The sequence below is a fragment of the Garra rufa genome, chromosome 21, assembly GCF_049309525.1.
Source record: "Garra rufa chromosome 21, GarRuf1.0, whole genome shotgun sequence".
Classification (NCBI taxonomy): Eukaryota; Metazoa; Chordata; class Actinopteri; order Cypriniformes; family Cyprinidae; genus Garra; species Garra rufa.
The window spans coordinates 8,650,553-8,670,384 of record NC_133381.1 but is presented as its reverse complement, the minus strand read 5'-3'; the positions used below and the strand labels follow the sequence as shown (position 1 = coordinate 8,670,384).

General features: G+C 35.8%; 1 protein-coding gene across 1 annotated transcript in view; it reads left to right on the top strand.

Moving 5' to 3' along the window:
• Positions 1 to 19,832, top strand: part of kiaa0586 (KIAA0586 ortholog) — a 115,125-nt gene that overhangs the window by 82,435 nt on the left and 12,858 nt on the right. The window contains exons 17-19 of the mRNA XM_073827552.1: positions 7,758 to 7,954; positions 10,467 to 10,568; positions 17,245 to 17,331. Coding sequence (XP_073683653.1) covers positions 7,758 to 7,954; positions 10,467 to 10,568; positions 17,245 to 17,331 — 386 coding nt within the window. The remainder of the gene's footprint in view (positions 1 to 7,757; positions 7,955 to 10,466; positions 10,569 to 17,244; positions 17,332 to 19,832) is intronic.

Below are 19,832 nucleotides of genomic sequence, written 5' to 3'. Positions count from 1 at the left end.
AGCCAAAAATACATTGTGTGGGTTAAAATTATCAATTTTTCTTCTATGCCAAAAATCATTAGGATATTAAGTAAAGATCATGTTCCATGAAGATATTTTGTAAATATATGTCAAATATGTCAAAACTTAATTTTTGAATAGTAATATGCATTGCTAAAAACTTCATTTAGACAACTTTATAAGCGATTTTCTCAATATTTTGAATTTTGCACTCTCAGAATCCAGATTTTCAAATGGTTGTCTCGGCCAAATATTGTCCTATCCTAACAAACCATACATAAATGGAAGCTTAATTTATTCAACTTTTTTGATGATGTAGAAATCCCAGTTTCCAAAACACTGACCCTTATGACTGGTTTTGTGATCCAGGGTCACATTTAAACATTGCCTTTTTAACACTAATGTTAGTGTATGTGCCTGAAAGATGCAACTATTGCAGAAATATTCCTGAAGTGACAAGTGTGGACCCTTAGACTTAGTCTAGTGTATATGACGACATACTAGCTAGACCAGTGACGAACTAATTAGCATAAACCAGCCTGAAAATTCGTGTTGGTCATATTTCTTTTTATTTTTTTATTTTTTTTTATGATTTTCATTGGTCCCAACATGTTTTATTGATTTATTTTTTTGTGCAGGTTTTTTTTTTTTGTGCAATTTTTTTTAAACATTTATAGTTGTTTTAGTATCCTTTTATTTTTGTATTTTTTTTTTAAACGATTTTCATTGGTCGCACTGCATTATGTATTTATTTATTTTGCAGGGTTTTTTTAGGTTTTTAAAACATTTTTAGCAGTTTTAGTATCCTCTTAAAGTAAAATACTCTGAGGAAACTATATGTGACCCTGGACCACAGATCATAAGGGTAAATATTTTTTAAATATAGGTTTATACACCATCTGAAAGCAGAATAAATAAGCTTTCCACTGATGTAGGATAGGACAATATTTGCCTGATATACAACTGTTTACAAATCTGGAATTTGAGGGTGCAAAATATTGAGAAAATCGCCTATAAAGTTGTCCAAATGAAGTTCTTAGCAATGCATATTACTAATAAAAAATTAAGTTTTGATATATTTACAGTAGGAAATGAACAAAATATCTTCTTTGAACATGATCTTTATTTAATATCCTAATGATTTTTGCCATAAAAGAAAAATCAGTCATTTTGGCCCATACAATGTATTGTTGGCTGTCGCTACAAATATACCTCTGCTTTGTGGTCCAGGGTCACATATTTATGTCTATGTATGACAAACCAGATTAAAATGAAGACTTTCATACCAGAAGGATTGTTTTTAAACATTTTGAACAAGTTTTCTAGCAAGTGTCAAAAATAGTATTTTTAATAGGGCTGTCAAAATTAACGCGTTAATAACTCGTTAATGCAAATTCATTTTAACGGCACTAATTTTATTAACGCGCGATTAACGCAGCGCGCATTTTCTGTTTGACCCACTCAAACTTTTCGAAAATCATGATCATAATTCAGGATTTTTTTCAGTTATTATTTCATATTACTTTGGTTGTCTGATAACAGAAATACTAAATTATAACAATGGAAACAGTTTTGTTGAGAACTTGGCCTCATCAAATGACAGTATGTGGGCACCTAGAGGCAAACAAATGTAATAATTAATGTACATTTTGCATGTTCAGAAGAAGTGAGCTGCCCTGTCCTGCAAATAATGTAAACAGTGGTTTCACTAATAATAAACACATATTTGCTTAAAGCATCCATATTTGTGACCCTGGACCACAAAACCAGTCTTAAGTCGCTGGGGTATATTTGTAGCAATAGCCAAAAATACATTGCATGGGTCAAAATTATAGATTTTTCTTTTATGCCAAAAATCATTAGGGAATTAAGTAAAGATCATGTTCCATGAAGATTTTTTGTAAAATTCCTTCTGTAAACATATCAAAATGTAATTTTTGATTTGTAATATGCATTGTTAAGAACCTAATTTGGACAACTTTAAAGGTGATTTTCTCAGTCTTTTTGATTTTTTTGCATCCTCAGACTTCTGATTTCAAATAGATGTATCTCAGCCAAATATTGTCCTATCCTAACAAACCATACATCAATAGAAAGCTTATTTATTGAGCTTTCATATATGATGTATAAATCTCAGTTTTGTCAAATTTAACCTTATGACTGGTTTTGTGGTCCAGGGTCACATTTTTTCCATGCCAATATTGATTAGAGTATTAAAAACTTTAAAAAGTATAAATTTAAGGTACATTTAGAACAGATAAAAATGTGCGATTAATCGCGAGTTAGCTCATGACAACCATGCGATTAATCGCGATTAAAAAAAAAAAAAAAAATCGATTGACAGCCCTAATTTTTAATAGTTCTTTCCAAGTCTTTCTTGCTTTCTTGTAACATTACCTTGACATATTTACATCAGTAGAATTCAACAGAATTACCAAAAAAATCTAAATAAATCACATTACAGAAACCAGATGTTTATGTTTGCAAGACATAAAACCACACATGATCAAGTCATTGAAATTTCCCTAGCCTGACTCAACTTTCACACCGACCCATCTGGCCTCAGCAGAGATGTTGTTTTTTTTGGTCTAAATTGAATGTGCTAAGTAAATACGTTCTCCTACATTTCAGAGCCTCACCGTCTCATTCCCAATGTTGTGGCTATCAGATCTGTCTAACTTTCATCTAACGAAAGTGAAGGATCTCCTGATAACTACTTTAAAACCCCACATCGACCCAAGCACATCTGTTACCAGTCGAGGCGATTTCCAAGGCATCCTAATGTCCACCAGTGTCAACCTCGTGGCTGTCCTATTTCCCGTCACACCGAATGTGTGAATGAAACCCGAGTGGAAAGTTCCAGACTCTCATTAAAAACTTCCCAGCCACTTCTGTATTTGTATCTGTGAAGGAGAGAGTCCAGACCGGCCCAGCCTGGATTGGATTGACTCGCCAAGGCTCAGACTGGGTCTCTGGAGGGCTGTAGATTAGAGCTGGCCTAATTTCCCTCTCTTCCGTGACTCTCTGGGGACGGCAGTGGGAATTGCGGAGCACCCCATGGGAATGGTGAGAGAGCCTTTCATCTGCTGCAGATGTTCGGTGCGGCTCATCCACAGACGGCCCCCGAGTCACAGTTACACGCGAACGACAGCAGGCGAGCTCTCCGCAAATCTGCTTAGCAAGTTCTGCACTGCAGAGAGTAGAAAGTGGCAGTCGAATCAACACAGCAGCGATCAAGAGAAGTGAGAGTTTAGACAGTTTATAGCTGCATCAAACTCCAGAGCTTTTAGAATACTTTTTTCTTTATGAAATAACAGGATTTTTCTAGCTGTCCATCTGTCTTTCCATCGTGCTATTGTCATATCTATCCATCGTTATATGTATCATTATAACTGTATCCATCTTTCCATCTTTCATTCAGTATGTCTCTCTGTCCAGTATGTATGTATCTATCTATCTATCTATCTATTGTTCTATCTATCGTTCTATCTATCATTCTTACCTTCGTTCTATCGTTCATTCTATCTATGTATTTCTATCATTCTATCTATCTATCGTTCTATCTGTCGTTCGTTCTATCATTTATTCTGTCCATCGTTCTGTAGTTCTAGCTTTTTATCGTCTATCCATCTATCTACCATTCTATTGTTCTGTCTATTGTTCGTTTTATCGTTCATTCTATATATCTATCATTCTATCGTTCTTTCGTTCGTTCATTCTATGTTCTGCAGTTCTATCATCTATCGTTCTATCTGTCGTTCTATCTGTCGTTCGTTCTATCATTCATTCTATCCATCGTCCTGTAGTTCTAGCATTCTATCGTCTATCCATCTATCTACCATTCTATCGTTCTATTGTTCGTTTTATTGTTCATTCTATCTATCGTTCTATCTATCGTTCTTTCGTTCATTCTATCGTTCGTTCATTCTATGTTCTGTAGTTCTATCATTCTATCTATCTATCATTCTATGTTCTCTCTATCGTTCTATCTATCATTCTATCTATTGTTCGTTCTATCTATCGTCCTATTGTTCATTCTATCGTTCATTCTATCTATTGTTCTGTAGTTCTAGCATTCTATCGTCTATCTATCTACCATTCTATTGTTCTGTCTATTGTTCATTTAATCACTCTATCTATCTATCGTTCGTTCGTTCGTTCGTTCTATCATCGTTTCTTTTCATCTGTCATTGTGTACATCTCTGTCCATCCATCCATTATCACTCTGTCATCTATCAATCTATCTGTCTATTGTTCTATCGTTATGTCTATCTATTCATTTATTCGTACATCCGTCCATATATTATTTGAATACATTTTAATCCCTCTTTTTTTACATTCAGATTTGAATTGCTATTAATTCTCAATTCAGTTCTGAATTCCGTACAACTCTGTATAATGAACTTTCCTTTTTCCTGTTCTTCCCCAAATGTATTATTGATAAAGAAGGAATCCTTGTGAAGCCTCTTAATTCACACACTGATTGCTGCTCTTGCATGGCTGAGACGCTTTCACGGCTCATGCACACCATAGCTTGCTGTCTCTGAGGTGCATTCTTATACTTTATTGATTGTAGACGAAATTGCTCTGGTGGTATCCCCAGCGGTGAAAACGTGACTTCATTTGTTGCTTTAAATTGCATGTGGTTGCAGAAGCGGGGCGTGTGCGCACATATTTATGTGCATTTATTTAGTTTTAATCATCTCATCATCGCTCTCTCCATCTTCTCTCCCCAAGTCTCCTGCTGCAGTGTCCTCGGGTCCAGTAAAGTCAGTGATTTACATGTTCTTGGATGTATTCCCAAGCATTTCGAGGGTTGTGAATTCTGTCCCTTCATTTGACTCTTTGTTTCCTCGCACGCCTTGCGGCTTCTCTGGTTTGCGAATAGCCCATAATAGCATCTCTTACTGTCCATCATTGTGCTAATCACTCCGATCTGGTTTCGCCTTTCAGAGCGCACACTCTCTTGAGGTTCTGGAATACAAACGCCTCCTTTCAAGCTTTCCTTCAGCAGAACCCACATGTTTGCTATCAGAAGTATTTGTGCATTCCAGATGAGTCAGTGCTTCTTGCTCCTGAGCCACTGTTTGGATGCCCTTCAGCCAAATTATGGAAATCGTAAAGCTTATGTTTCCCCTGCTTTGCATGGAAGGCTGGGAAAAACAGATTGCGGCGCTCGCAGCAGATTTATGCTAATGCCAGCCTCCTCGTTCGCCGTTAATGTGCCGAGGCCAGACTCGCGTCTCTATGTAATGGGCCGTCTATAACCTGCCTTCCTGCAAACGGGGATGACACAAACCCACGCTAGCGCACTCTGGCTGAACCTGTTTCTCTCGCGGTCCCTTTGCAGAACAGATGCCAATCATGTTGGCATCTCGCTCGGCCAGATGTGTGCAAATGTGTTTTGGGCTGACACGGCACTTTAAACTACCGTGGACGTCCTTTGCAATCTCTCTGCGGTGTGTTGAGAGATGGAGTAATGAGTAGGTGCGTGTGGGCTCCATCTGCAGGAGTGTGTCTGTCTTTAATATCCCTCTTGCGTGAGTATTGGGGTCGCGTTGTGCCCTTGCCTGTAAACAGCGTGTTGATGTTATCTGCGCTGCATCAGGACGATGGATGTGCAGACTTTAGGGGTTTGGCAGAGGCGCGTTTATCCTGCCGGAGTGTATTCCTAGTGCACTCACGCATCCTGTGGAAAAGAGGGGGATGGAGATTTTGTGTTTAATGTCGCCTCTAGTTGGTCTGGTAATGTTTCACTCTGCAGACATGTTCACGTATTCCCAATGCCTGAATAAAAAGGTTACTTTTTTCCTTTTTTGTGTGTGCAGGTAAGTAAATAAGTACATCATTTTATCCAAAGCAACTTGTGCATTAAAACGGTAATGCACAAGAGCACTTACGGCAATGCAAATTTGTTTTTTTTTTAAATGTCGGTACTTTCTGAAATGCATTTCATAATGCAATGCAAATGCGTGTTTTTAAAGAATCTATAACGTTTTACTCGCCCTCATGTTAGTTCAAATCCATAAGACCTTCATTCATCTTTGGAACACAAATTAAGATATTTTTGATGAAATCTGAAATCATTCTGATCCTGCATAGACAGCGACACAACTGAAACGTTTTATGGCACAGAAAGGTAGTAAGGACATTATTAAATAGTCCATGTGACATCAGTGGTTCAACCGTAATGTTGTGAAGCTACGAGAATACTTTATGTGCGCAAAGAAGACAAAAATAACGACTTCATTCAACAATTTCTTCTCTTCCGTTAGTCTCTGCAACACGCTTATGAGAAGACCACAACGTTTTTCAAATGGGAGTCAGTGTTTCCCCTAGGTTTCCAGTGTTGGGTGGGGGGGGGGGTGTTGGGTGCCGGTAGCCAACGTTACTTTTTTTTTCCCGGTACTTTACCCTACTTTGTGAAATAACGAAAACATTATTATAGACTTATTCAGTGGAAAAATAAGTCCAAAACTCTCTATTTTAACATTTTGAACAATAGGGCTCTACCAACTTTTGCTTTTTTTATTTTTTTATTCTTGTGTGTATTATTTTTTCTCATAATCAAATTAAAAGTATAAACATTTATTTATTTTTAATCAAATGAAAAATAAACCCTTTTAATTTTTGGCAAACAAACAGAGGTTTACTGTTAAAATCAATAAATAATAATAATTTAACATTTAAATAATAATTGTAGTATTTTTTCTACAATTAAGTGGTTAATCTTGTTATATTTATTTTTATCATATATATTGTTTCATGTCAATTATTTAAATAGGAATATATAAACAACTACATTATACTGTACAAAAGTAATACAAGACTAATGTTCTGTTACATGTTACTTTTATTTTGACAGGTTGCCTTGAAGTTTCTGTGTGTGTACAGCATGTTATGATGCTAGTTTTCTCAAATGAAACGGTAAAAGTGACACTCACAGCAGCTTTGGATATTGAGTTTATCTGTTCATGCGAGATGCAAATGCCCAAAATTAGCGGGAGCGTCACGTGTGCTTCAGTATATGCGTGTAGTAAAAGCGCGTCTCCACCATTCATACATACAGAGGCAAACGGAGCATGCAGGATTCATATTGAAACGGTCTTTTTGCATTTCAGTTTTCACAGACACTAGTCCATATCGCGATTTGAATGAAGTAACAGACCAACTTTTGATTTATTAATCCAAAAATCGACGAATTTACGTGGCATTTCGCGCTATAGTAGATTCGGTTTTTATGAATGGAGTCCGCGATCCCGTCTGTGTTTTCGCAGATGAGACATTGTAAACACGCGATCATGTAAAGACAGAAATGACATGCCTTCGTGTAAATAAGATAAATAACACAAGGCAATTTAGTTTGTTTAATAAAAGAACAATGTATAGCCCTGTTCTATAGGAAAGATAACCTTAATGACTTCTATTGTGATCTGACGCTATATCAAAAATAAAATGAACTTGACATTCAAGGGGGGCGGGGGGGTGCCGTTGGTGGGGCGGGGCGCCCCCCTAAGATAATGGTAGGGGAAACACTGGGGAGTTCTCTACTATAGTTCAGTCTTTTGGAATATTTTTAGAAACACAAAACTGTAATGTACGAGACTGCTTCAAGCAATGCAAATTCAATTTCACATATCATTACTTTCTGAAACACAATTCATAATGCAACACAAATGCTGGTTGCTATAGAAGCCATAACCTTTTAGTTACAATCGCAGATTATTAACCACTACTCCATGTGTCTCTCTCTCTAGGTAAGCCCAGAGTGGACGGCCAGGCCCCAGTCCCTTCACGGGTCATCATTAGCGACAAACCAGCAACCGTAACAACCTCCTTCCCTCCCATCACTGTTCCTGAACCCAAACCTGCTCCTTCTATTCGGAAGCCCAACACCATCTTACTGGAGGTCCAGTCAGAACCAAAGAAACGGACCCCACAGCTCCAAATACAGGTAAGAGCTGTAACATATAGTAGTGTATCAGTTTTCCATTTTAAGGGGGTCATGATATGAGAAATCAAATTTGCCTTGATCTTTTGGCATATAAGAGGTCTTTGTACCGTTAAACATCCTGCAGGTTTCAAAGCTTAAAATGTCCTGATTGTACACAAGGATTTATTTAATCAAGCTCTAAAAATGGCTCGTTTGCATCCGAGGTGCCAGGGTGGTGTCAACAGGTCATTTGCATAGACACTGCCTCCAGAGCAAGACCATAGGCTTCTCACCATAGGCCCCGCCCACTGGTGTTCAGTCGCTTAATGGCTGAAACTTGTTTATGCTGAATGCGAGTGTCGCATCGCATCACGTCAAAAGCAAATAGAAATTACAATCACTGCCACTATCGTTTATACACTGAATAAAGTATATAGATTTGCATTTGCTTTCTGACATGGTCCATGCACTTGAGTCTGTCATCATAGGATAAATTGAGTGAAAGAACTTTGGCCTTGATGTGTTTGGATTTAAACAGCTCGATCGCGTCTTTGTAGAGATATCAAAAGGATCCCAACATAAGGAACAAGTGGATAGTTTATTTGTAATGGCATCCCGGATTTTGTCAGAGGATTATTCGGACTTCAGAGCATTTTGTTTTGTAAACGAGGCACAATGTCATAGAGAGTTCACAAAAAGACATTTGTTGAAAGTGGTGCTAGATCTGACTGCAGCTGCATCACAAACTGTAAGTAAGTTATTTCATAATGTTTTGTCTGGAATTGACTGTTTTATTTTGATTATGTTGTCAAAATACTCGTATGCAATAGCGAGGGAGTGGGTCATTGATACTGTTTCCTATGCAATGATGTTAGCCAGTCATAACAGTAGCAGATTACTGACTAAAGTCTCAAAGGATGCGCACCTTAAATCAGGTTGTTTTATAGAGAGGATCAGAATGAGGGTTGAAAATAATAATTTTTTCCACATATTTATTAACATTTAAAGTAAACCTCAAGGAACATATTAAAATAATAAAAAAATCCATGTCATGACCCCTACAAAAATATTTTTTAAGTATTTGGGCAGAAGAGTTTGGCAATAAATCTTTTTATTCCTTTTTAATGTGATTTTGTTTCCCAACACGCCAGTATTGTCAGTTTTTGCTTGGTATTACACTACTGAAAGTTTGGATTATGAAGGCACATATAACAGGGTTTCCGCGGGGTCTTAAAAAGTCTTAAAAAGTCTAAAATTTAAAAATCAAAATTTTAGGCCTTAAAAAGTCTTAAATTCGCTGTTCTAGGTCTTAAATAATTTTACACAGGTCTTATTTTTCCGATGTCCATGTAACGCTACCTCTAATGCTCATTTAAATTCTCTTTCTGTTGTTTCCGTGGTGTTGTAGTTCTTTATTTCACTATTCCAAATATAATTTGCTGAATTTAAACTACAAATGAGACCAGCATGCAATAGCCAATCAGCTTTCTGTTATTGGCGCGAGTCTCTCTCGGATTGTACCGCAGAAGTCAAATGGATTTAACTTTTTAGCTATGAGGAAGTGCAAGTTTAGCGAAACTGGGCTTGGAAAAACTGAATATAGGGCTTGGCTAAGGCCAGTTGCTAACAACTGTAGATTTTTTTCTCCCTCTGTGGAAGTTTCTGCGTCTTCAGACAGAATCGCAGTATTTATATAACATTTATAATATATATATTTATAAATCAATAAATGTATTTAAAACATTAATCTCACTTTTAATTTTGCAGTGTAAATTATGTAATCTCACTGCTAACAGCCATTTAGAATTTATTGATAAATTCATAAAATAAATTTCAAAGGTACGCATACATTTCAAAAGTAAAAAAAAAAAAATCGCTTCAGAATTTTTTTTTTTAAATCAGATATTTCTAGTGGTACTTTTATGGGGATATTTTGTGTGGAATAGTATCTGCTGATATGGAAAGTTCACTGTATATCGTAGTAATAAATTTAATTTATGACAGCCATGAAATTTTGTTTACTTTTTACATTAAACACATTAAATATCACATATGCATGTAATATAATATCTATTTCCATTACAGGTTTAGGTCTTAAATTTCATATAAGGTGGTATTAAAAAGGTCTTAAAAAGTCTTAAATTTCACTTGTTCATATCTGCAGAAACCCTGTATAATTTTACAAAATATTTTCTTTTTAAATAAATGCTGTTATTTTTTAACTTTGTATTCATCAAAGAATCTTGTATTATGGAAAATGTATCACTGTTACCACAAAAATATTAAGCAGAGCAACTGTTTTCAATGTTGATAATAAGAAGAAATGTTTCTCGAGAAGCAAATCAGCATATTAGAATAATTTCTGAAGGATCATGTGACATTGAAGATGTGAGTATCTTCAAATATATTTTGATTTTGTCACGTCGCTACGGTTTTTCACTTTTTTCTTGCGTCACGCATCGACTTTCCTACAGCAAGTATGGCTTTTGTTCCACATGATGTTAATTAAAATGGATTTGTGTTTTGTTTCCAGGTCCAGCCCGGTGTGAACATTGAGAGTGGTCTATGCAGCAAGCCGGCTTCTTCTACGCCATTGATTCCATCTGAAAGCATCCTTCCTCCACCTTCAACCCATGTAAAACCCAAATCACCCTTATTATTTCAAATCGAAGTGATTTGGTTGGCCTTAGTAGCACTTTCTCCATGTTTTGTCTCTTCTGCAGGTTTTCAGATTTATCTTACACTCAGAGCATAAGTCATCTAACATGTGCATTTGCTTGTGTGTGTGTGTGTGTATGTGTGTGTATTCGTACACCAGCTGGTCTTGGCTCGGTTCTGAGAATGGATGGATATTATGCCATTAGATTTTGGCTGTGCTCCAGCTTGCTGTACTGCTATAAGGGTCGGTTTTATTCCAGGTTTGCATTTCTCATCGCACCGCCATTGATTTTTGCCAAGCCGTGCATGCGTGTGCGCTCGTGCTCTCAGAACCTGCCCGAGCGGATGAAGATGGATGAGGTGTGTGCGTTTGCGTGTGCGTATGGAGCTGAATGTATAATGTTTCAGGGGGGACTTTGCCGCCAGCGTTTTCTGCTCTTACTCCTCCAATCCCGACCTCAGCCATTCACATCTGGTTGCTAGGCAACAGATGCAGCTCCGTCGCTTTTCTCTGGGTTCGTTAGCAGATTCTGAGCAAGCGTCTGGGAGGACAAAGCCTCTCTGTGGTCTGCCCGCTGCTGTTAGCATCAGAGTAATCATTACAGCTCTCTGGAAATAAGCAGAGATACGCATCTTCTATATTCGTGCTAGAATCTGGGGTGTGAATTTGTGGATCGTTTCCTCTTTTGACTGTGCATCGAGGTTGAGTTCACAATTAATCACATTCTCACAAAATATAAGGAACTCTTTAAAGCTTTTGACTGTTTGGAATATTGTGACGATGTGGCCTGTACTATAGTGTCAGTAGTACTCTACTGTAGTTCAATATTGATTATAAAAGATATATTTATTTTAAAATTAAAATAAAAGCATTTCATTTAAGTAAATATGCATTTCTAATAAGTAAATAAATATAGATTTTTATTAAATAAATATTTTTAAATAAAGCTTTAGAATGTTGTAAATATTTAAAGTATTATAGTTGATAGTTCAATACACACATATATATAAATATATATAAATATATATATATTTTTTTTTTTTACATTTAGAATACATTTTTCATATGAGTAAATGAATAATATGAAAAATAAATAATATTTTTTACTGTATTAGAATATTTAAAATAGTTATTTTCTATAGTTCAGTCTTTTCTAAAGATTACTAATACCTAATTTAATTTAAACATACATGAATATGCATTGCTGTTCATACGTTTGGGATTAGTAAGATTTTTAATGTTTTTAAAGAATTCTCTTATGCTCATCAAGGCTGCATTTACTTGTTCAAAAATACAGAAAAACTGTAATATTGTGAAATATTATTACAATTTAAAATACTATTTTTCTATTTTAATATATTTTGAAATATAATTCATTCCTGTGATGCAAAGCTGAATTTATATCAGCCATTACTGTTTAATATTTTTTTTAGAACCTGTGATTCTTTTTTGAGGATTTTTAATGAATAAAAAGTTAAAAAGAACAGCATTTATTCAAAATAGAACTCCTTTCTAACAGTGTAAGTCATTGCTATCACTTTTTTATTATATATATATATATATATATATATATATATATATATATATATATATATATATATTTAACACATCCTTGGTGAATAAAAGTCTTTCAATTTCTTTCAAAAAGGAATGAATACAAATTTACTGAAACTTTTAAATGGTAGTTTATGTTGTTACAAAAGATTTCAGTTTGAAAAAAATGCTATTCTTTTTTACCTTTTGATTTATTAAAGAGCCCTGAGAAAAGTATCACAGGAAAATCTATATTATATTTAAATATTTTTTATGTAAAATGTATTTTATGTAAAATTATTTTAAATAGGTATATAATATATAAATAAATATATTTGAAATTATTTTTGCATGTTTTTGTTAAAGCAATAGACTTTTAAAGGCATTCAAAGCTACACACTACAGATAGTTTACGAACACGTGCAAATGCATATGTCTTCCTCTCAGATCTTGTTCCTGATGCAGATCGGCAGAGGTGTTCTAGTCTGCCAGCTCAGCATGGCTGTGTTCAGCACTCAGTCTGTGCCCAGTTAATGCCCATGACTCATCAGACTGGCAGACCCCAGATTCTACTCTCTCACACACACACACACACACACACACACACACACACACAAAGACACAGGCAAGGACAGACACACAAACCCACAGATCCTACCGACACGCTTTGAATCATGCACTTCACTCCCACCAGGCCTGAGGCCTGTCAAACAGAGGGAATGAAATATGACTAAGAAGTCTCACAGTGCTTGTGCTTGAAACATATGATATTTCTGTCCTCTGAGACTTGACTTTTTGAGGGCACTGCAGTCACCACCAGCTCATACTGCTACAAAACCCAGTGTTGTTCCCTGAGAACATATTGTGATAGATAGATTTTTGTAGACCTTATAGACATAAAGGAATAGCTCACCAAAAAAATGGAAATTCTGTCATCATTTACTCACCCTCATGTCCTTCCAAACCTGAATGTGAATAAGGACAGGGACTGTCAAGGAGCCAAAAAGCACCATAAGAATGTCACAAAAGTGGATTCATGCACAATATTTCAACTCTGAAGTTACTTTATGATTGTATGACAGTTTTTGTTCCACAGAAGAAAGTCATCCAGGTTTGGAACAACATGAGGGTGAGTAAATGATGACAGAAAGACTATACAAAGGAACTATTCCTGTAATTTGCAGTTCAGTTGCAAAACAACCAATTGCTCTTTTCATTTCCAGCTCTTTTCGAACGTGCAGGTGTGATTGTGCAAATGCGTGTGAGCAGAATGGTAAGTAATATTGTGTTTTTGTAGCTCACTGCAGCACATTTGCTGCAGTCTCGTTTGTTTCCGCAGCTCCGATGCAGCTCCTCCACACACACACACACACACACACACACACACACACACACACACACACACACATCACAAAATAAACCAGGACAGAGTTATCAGGAAAGAAGAGATATCTTGTATCACCCTGAAGGGGTTTATTTTGTAAAAATAAATGACTGACTGACTGACTATACATTATCCCATACCATACCATAGCCTGTTACACATCTACTTACCAAATAAATAATTAAATGGATATGAAATATTGATTTAATTCGAAATAATTTTATTATGTGAGCAGAAAGAGACTGTAGAGGGATATGAGAGACATTAAACCATTAAACTAGCACAGCTACATTACTACGTAGGGTTGTTAATGATTTTTTTTTTTTTCAAGAAGTCTGTTATGTTCACCGAGCCTGGATTTATTACAGAAAAAAACATTAATATTACGAAATATTATTGCTGTTTTTTATTTTAAGTGACATACGTGACCCTGGACCACAAAACCAAGTCTTAAGTAGCATGGGTACATTTGTGGCAATAGTCAAAAATACATTGTATGGGTCAAAATTACAATTTTTATTTTATGCCAAAAATCAATAGGATATTAAGTTAAGATCATGTTCGATGAAGATATTTTGTGAATTTCCTTCTGTAAATATATCAAAACTTAATATTTTATTAGTAATATGCATTGCTAAGAACTTCATTTGGACAATTTTAGAGCTGATTTTCTCAATATTTAGATTTTTTTTGGCACCCTCAGATTCCAAATTTTCAAATCTACATCTATGGGAAGCTTATTTATTCAGCTTTCAGATGATGTAAAAATCTCAATTTTAAAAAATGGACCCTTATGACTGGTGGTCCAGGGTCACATATCAAGAAATAATGCTATAATCAGGTCTACCAAGCCAGAAAACGTGAAAAAGGACAACCCACTAACTTAACTGTTTTAAGTTTTTTATTGCAAGATTTCACTTCCCCTGTGATGTGGTAAGGGGGTCTTATTATAATATTACCACCCCTTACTCTGCATGTTTCCACCCACAATGCTGTTGTCCTGTTTTCGCAAGCGACAGTGGTGTACCACTTCTAACACTATGGCAAAAGTTCAAACAAAGCATGCTCAAAGAGCAGTGGATTTATTGATTTATTTACTGTATATTACACTGCTGCTGCACAGATCTAATATAAACGTGATTTCTTTCCCCGGCCGTTTACCTTCACAGACATAACTGACTGTGTTTTTAACGTAAACTTGTGTGTATTTGTCAGTTTAAGCGCAATTAGACATGAAAGAGAACGTTTAAACTAATATAGTTTAAAACGCATGATTTCAGCACGATAGACATGATAATCAAAACCAAACAGATGTTTTTTATACAAAATTATAAAGGCAAAGCCCTATTCTAAAAAAGAGGGCGGGGAGCAACAGCTCATTTGCATTTAAAGAGACATGCACAAAGACAGCATGTTTCTGCCTCCACTCGATATTTTTCAAAATGATATATGACCGTGGACCACAAAACCAGTCATAAAGGTCCATTTTTTTTAATTGAGATATATACATCAACTGAATAAAAAAGCTTTAATTTGATGTATGGTTTGTTTGGGATAGGATAATATTTGGCTGAGATACAACTATTTAAAAATCTGGAATCTGAGGTTGCAAAAAATCTAAATATTGTGAAAATCGCCTTTAAAGTTGCCCAAATGAAGTTCTTAGCAATGCATATTACTAATCAAAAATTAAGTTTTGATATATTTATGGTAGGAAATTTACTAAATATCTTCATTGAAAATGATCTTTACTTAAAATTCTAATGATTTTTGGCATAAAAGAAAAATGGACAATTCTGACCTGAACAATGTATTTTTGGCTATTGCTACAAATATGCCTGTGCTACTTACGACTGGTTTTGTGGTCCAGGGCCACATATAATAAATGATCTCTGGTGTATTTTGAGCTGAAACTTCACAGATGCATTCTGGGGACACCTGAGACTTAGATTACGTCTTGTAAAAAGGGACATTATAGGTCTCCTTTAATATTAAAGAGTAATTTATTCCTATGATGCAAAGCTGAATTTACAGCATAATAATTGGGAAAAAAAAGTAAATTTGAAACCATACCTTCGAATGGTAGTGTAAGTTGGCAATCAATTATACAGTTTGCTGGTCATTGATATTCAAATATTTCACTGCAGAATGCTGCAATTGACCATTCAGAAGCAAGTATCTCAGAGAGCTGTGTAATAATTGGATGCAACGCCATCCATGACAAAACACAATAATTCTGCTCGATAAATGATATTGTTGCCAAAAGAGCTTTAAATCTTATTTAGTGCATTAGCAGGATATTGCAATAGAAACGTGGCGTATAACGCTGTCTGTCTCTCGCACTCAGCACTCTCGTACTCTCATTCACATGAGCACACCAGCTCTCTCCGTTTCCATGGAGACCAGGCTTAGCTGCATGAGACAAAGACCTAGAAAACTGATGCGTGATTTTCTCTCTCTCACACACACACACACACACACACACACACATACACACCTCTTAAACACTTACAGTTTGTGTCCTTGCACTGAATGATTCATTGAATCTTTATAAGGATGCCCTGTAAGGACACCCTTGAATTTCTCTTGTAAGATCAGAGGATATGACATCGGTTGATGAGACAGCATTTTATTGTGTGTGTGTGTGTGTGTGATAAGCATCACGTCCGCGACCATTTCAAGTTCGAGGACTCATTTAAGCTATTTTAAGAAATTACGGTGTTTTTTAACAATTAAAGGGATGGCTTATTTGAAAAGGACAAATTCTGTCAACATTTTCTTACTCTCATGTCAATCCAGACTATTTTTCTTAAGTGCACACAAAAATAAAGGTGCTTCACGATGCCATAGAAGAAAAAACTTTTTTGTCTAAATGGTTCCATAAAGAACCTTTAACATCTGAAGAACCTTTCTGTTGCACAAAAGGTTCTCTGCAGGGAAAGAAGGTTCTTCAGATTATTAAAAGGTAAGAAAAAGACAGTTCTTTAAAGAACCTTTGTCTGAATGGTTCTTTGTGGAACCAGAAATGGTCCTTCTGTGGCATAGCTTCTAAAGCACCTTAGTGTAGCACAAAAGGAGATGTTTTGAAGAATGTCCATGCTCCTCTTTTCCATACAAATGAAAGCCTATGATGATCTTGAGCAGTCAAGCTCCAAAAAGAACACTATTTTGGCAACAATAAAGTAATCCATATGACTCATGCTCTATATTTTAAGTTTTCGGAGGTCATACGATAGCTTTATAGAAGGCGCAAACTGTAATTCTTGAGTCATTCTTCAAAATGTCTCACGGAAAGACATGAGGGTGAGCAGAATTTTCATTTTTGATTGAACTGTTCTTCCATTTTATCACTGATTTAAAAGAAATGGCATTGTGACATTCAACCGAGTGAAACGGATAATCTAAAAATGAAAAATGTAAATCATATTAGATATTAGATTTTAAGGAGACTAAATGATTTGGAGATGTCTGGCATACTTCACAAAAGAGAAGTGTAGTATTACACCGGTTGACAAGCTTTCAGAAAATAGATAGGGTGAATTTTCATTTGATGGCGACTTTGAATCCACGCTACTCTACTTTGTTCAAGTATCATCTTTTGTTTCAGTCTGTCATCATTATCCTTATTAACTTATGCACTTACAACTTTCTAATCTCCCCAGCAGTTGATGAATTTTGTAATTTCCAGACACCGTATTGCTTCCTGACCTCTGTCTCCGTATCATTGCCTCACAGGCCTCCGAGGAACCGCACGCCGGTGAAGATCAGGAGGAAAATATCTTTCCCGGAACCAATTTCTTGGCCGTAGCCGACATCAGCCAGGTACATTCAATTAAAAGCACATTTCAACCCACACACTCGCTCCAGCTCGTAACGTAAAGGTCATTTCACAACCTGGTGTCCACCCTGAGGGTATCAGCCCCGATCGGCAGTTTCCTACTTCATTCCCATTTGCATTTTGACCCAGCTACAAATGCCCATTCTCCACGTCTCCTCCTACACGGAAATATTGGCCATCAATGGCTCAGCGCTCCAATAATGAGATTTTCTGAGCCAAAGGGTGAGGGAGAATATCGTTTTCTTTAATTAACAAAGACCAGAGAATGAATGAGAGTTTAAAATATCATTCACGGGTTGGGGAGAAATCTAATTACAATACACGCGGCTAAATTGGCCTTTCAGTGAATTGATATCGAAGGGGTGTGGTGCCGTATCGCCGATAATACTCTTTGTTCCGTTCAGGAATTCTGCTCACATCACGGCTCGCTCAAGCATACGCACGGAGACATAAGCCCCTTATATTTACCGCTAACAAGCGGCGCAGGACGCCCGGCGTATTGGGCATTAGGCCGATTCTGCCGCTCGGTCGTACAAGGGCAAGGCGTCAGTTAGCACCGAAATAGCATAGCAGTCATTAGGCGGGAGGTGGAGGCAGGCGAATCTGTGCTGTTCTCACAGGCTTTTGTGGAAGGTGCTGGGAAAAAGAGTGTTTATAATGAGAATAAAGAATCACGGAGGGGGGTTGCGCTCCTAATCACATGAGCTGTTCCACAGTGACCCCTTTTGGCCTGAGAGGGAACGTCATCCATGGATGAAGCTCGGTTTCATCTGATCTCTGGTTAACAGAGGTTTCGCGTTGGAAGGAAACTGGTTTGCATCAGTGAACTGAAAGTGTGAATTGTTCTTATATGTTTGGTTTGATAGATTGGCACCAGAGATGCTTTGAAAAATCCTTGGCCCTGGTTGTCAAATTTAATGTAAGCATATGTGACCATGGACCACAAAACCAAAAATAGCACAGGTATATTTGTAGCAGTAGCCAAAAATACTGGATCAAAATTATCGATTTTTCTTTTATGTAAAAAATCATTAGGATATTAAGTAAAAATCATGTTCCGTGAAGATATTTTGTAAATTTTCCTACCGTAAATATATCAAAACTTTTTTGATTAGTAATATGCATTGCTAAGAACTTAATTTGGACAATTTTAAAGGCGTTTTTCTCAATATTTAAATTTTTTTTTGTGTTGCACCTTTAGATTCCAGATTTTCAAATAGTTGTATCCCGGCCACATGTTGTCCTATCCTAACAAACCGTACATTAATAAAGCTTATTTATTTAGCATTTTCCCAAACTAGTAATGGTAATATATTAAAATAATAAAATATAAGAATTGGTAGTAGTGGCAATAATACAATACATTGAATATATATAATTACAAATAAACTAATTATAGAATTGACTGAATGAATACTGAATGTTTTCCAGGTTCACAGTTTTAATAAGCAATGAATTTACATTGACTTTTTTTCAGTCGTTATTGATAATGACATATTTTTTAAATATAGATTTTTACTTAACAGCATTTTTCAGCTACGATGGCATTTTAGTGGCACATAAAAAAATCTAAGATTACGAGATTAAAGTCATATTTTGAAAAAAAAAAAAGTCAATATTACGGCAATAATGTTGAAATATATTGAGAATAAAGTCGAAATTATGAAAATTAAGTTGTAGCATACGAGAATAAAGTCCAAATATTTTGAGAAAAAAGTCAAAATTATGAGAATAAATTCATAGCAATAAAATCAAATACTTCAATAAAGTTTAATATTTTGAAAATAAAGTTGAAATTATGAGAATAAAGTCTAAATATTTTGAGAATAAAGTCAAAATTACAAGAAAGAAGTCGAAATTAAGAGAATAAAATCTAAATTACGAGAAAAAAAAGTGGAAATTACGAGAATAACGTAGAAATTATGAGAATAAAGTCAAAATTACAAGAATTAAATAGTAGCAATTCAAGTTATAATATTTTAAGAGTATGTATGTGCAATATAGGCTATATTCTCAAAATATTATAAATTCAATCTCATAATTGCTCTCGTAATTTCTTAATTGGTCTTACTTGAAGTCATCTTGCAGGCGGCTGAGTGAGAAACACTGCTCTATGTGATTGTATAAGGCAAGCATCACTAATTACTAGTGGTCATACTTGAAGTTAGAGATTTGAACGAGCCCATACAGTAGCACCAAGTATTAAACCATTTGTGCAATATATAACGCGTCCTGTTAAAGTTATTACAGTGATTTTTACCTGGTGGATCATGACAAAAAGGGTAAAAAACCCACAGGCTTGCATATCTAGAGCCTAGAAACATCATAGAGATTTGCAACCTGCCAGAATACCCTAGCAAGGGAGCTTTTCATGAGCAAACATTACTCATATTTTCTTCAGATTATGTAAAAATCTAGTGTCTTCTGTCTGTTGGCAGTAGTGTGACTATAAAAAGTCCCTCCGACTCTTTTTATTCTGACTCTC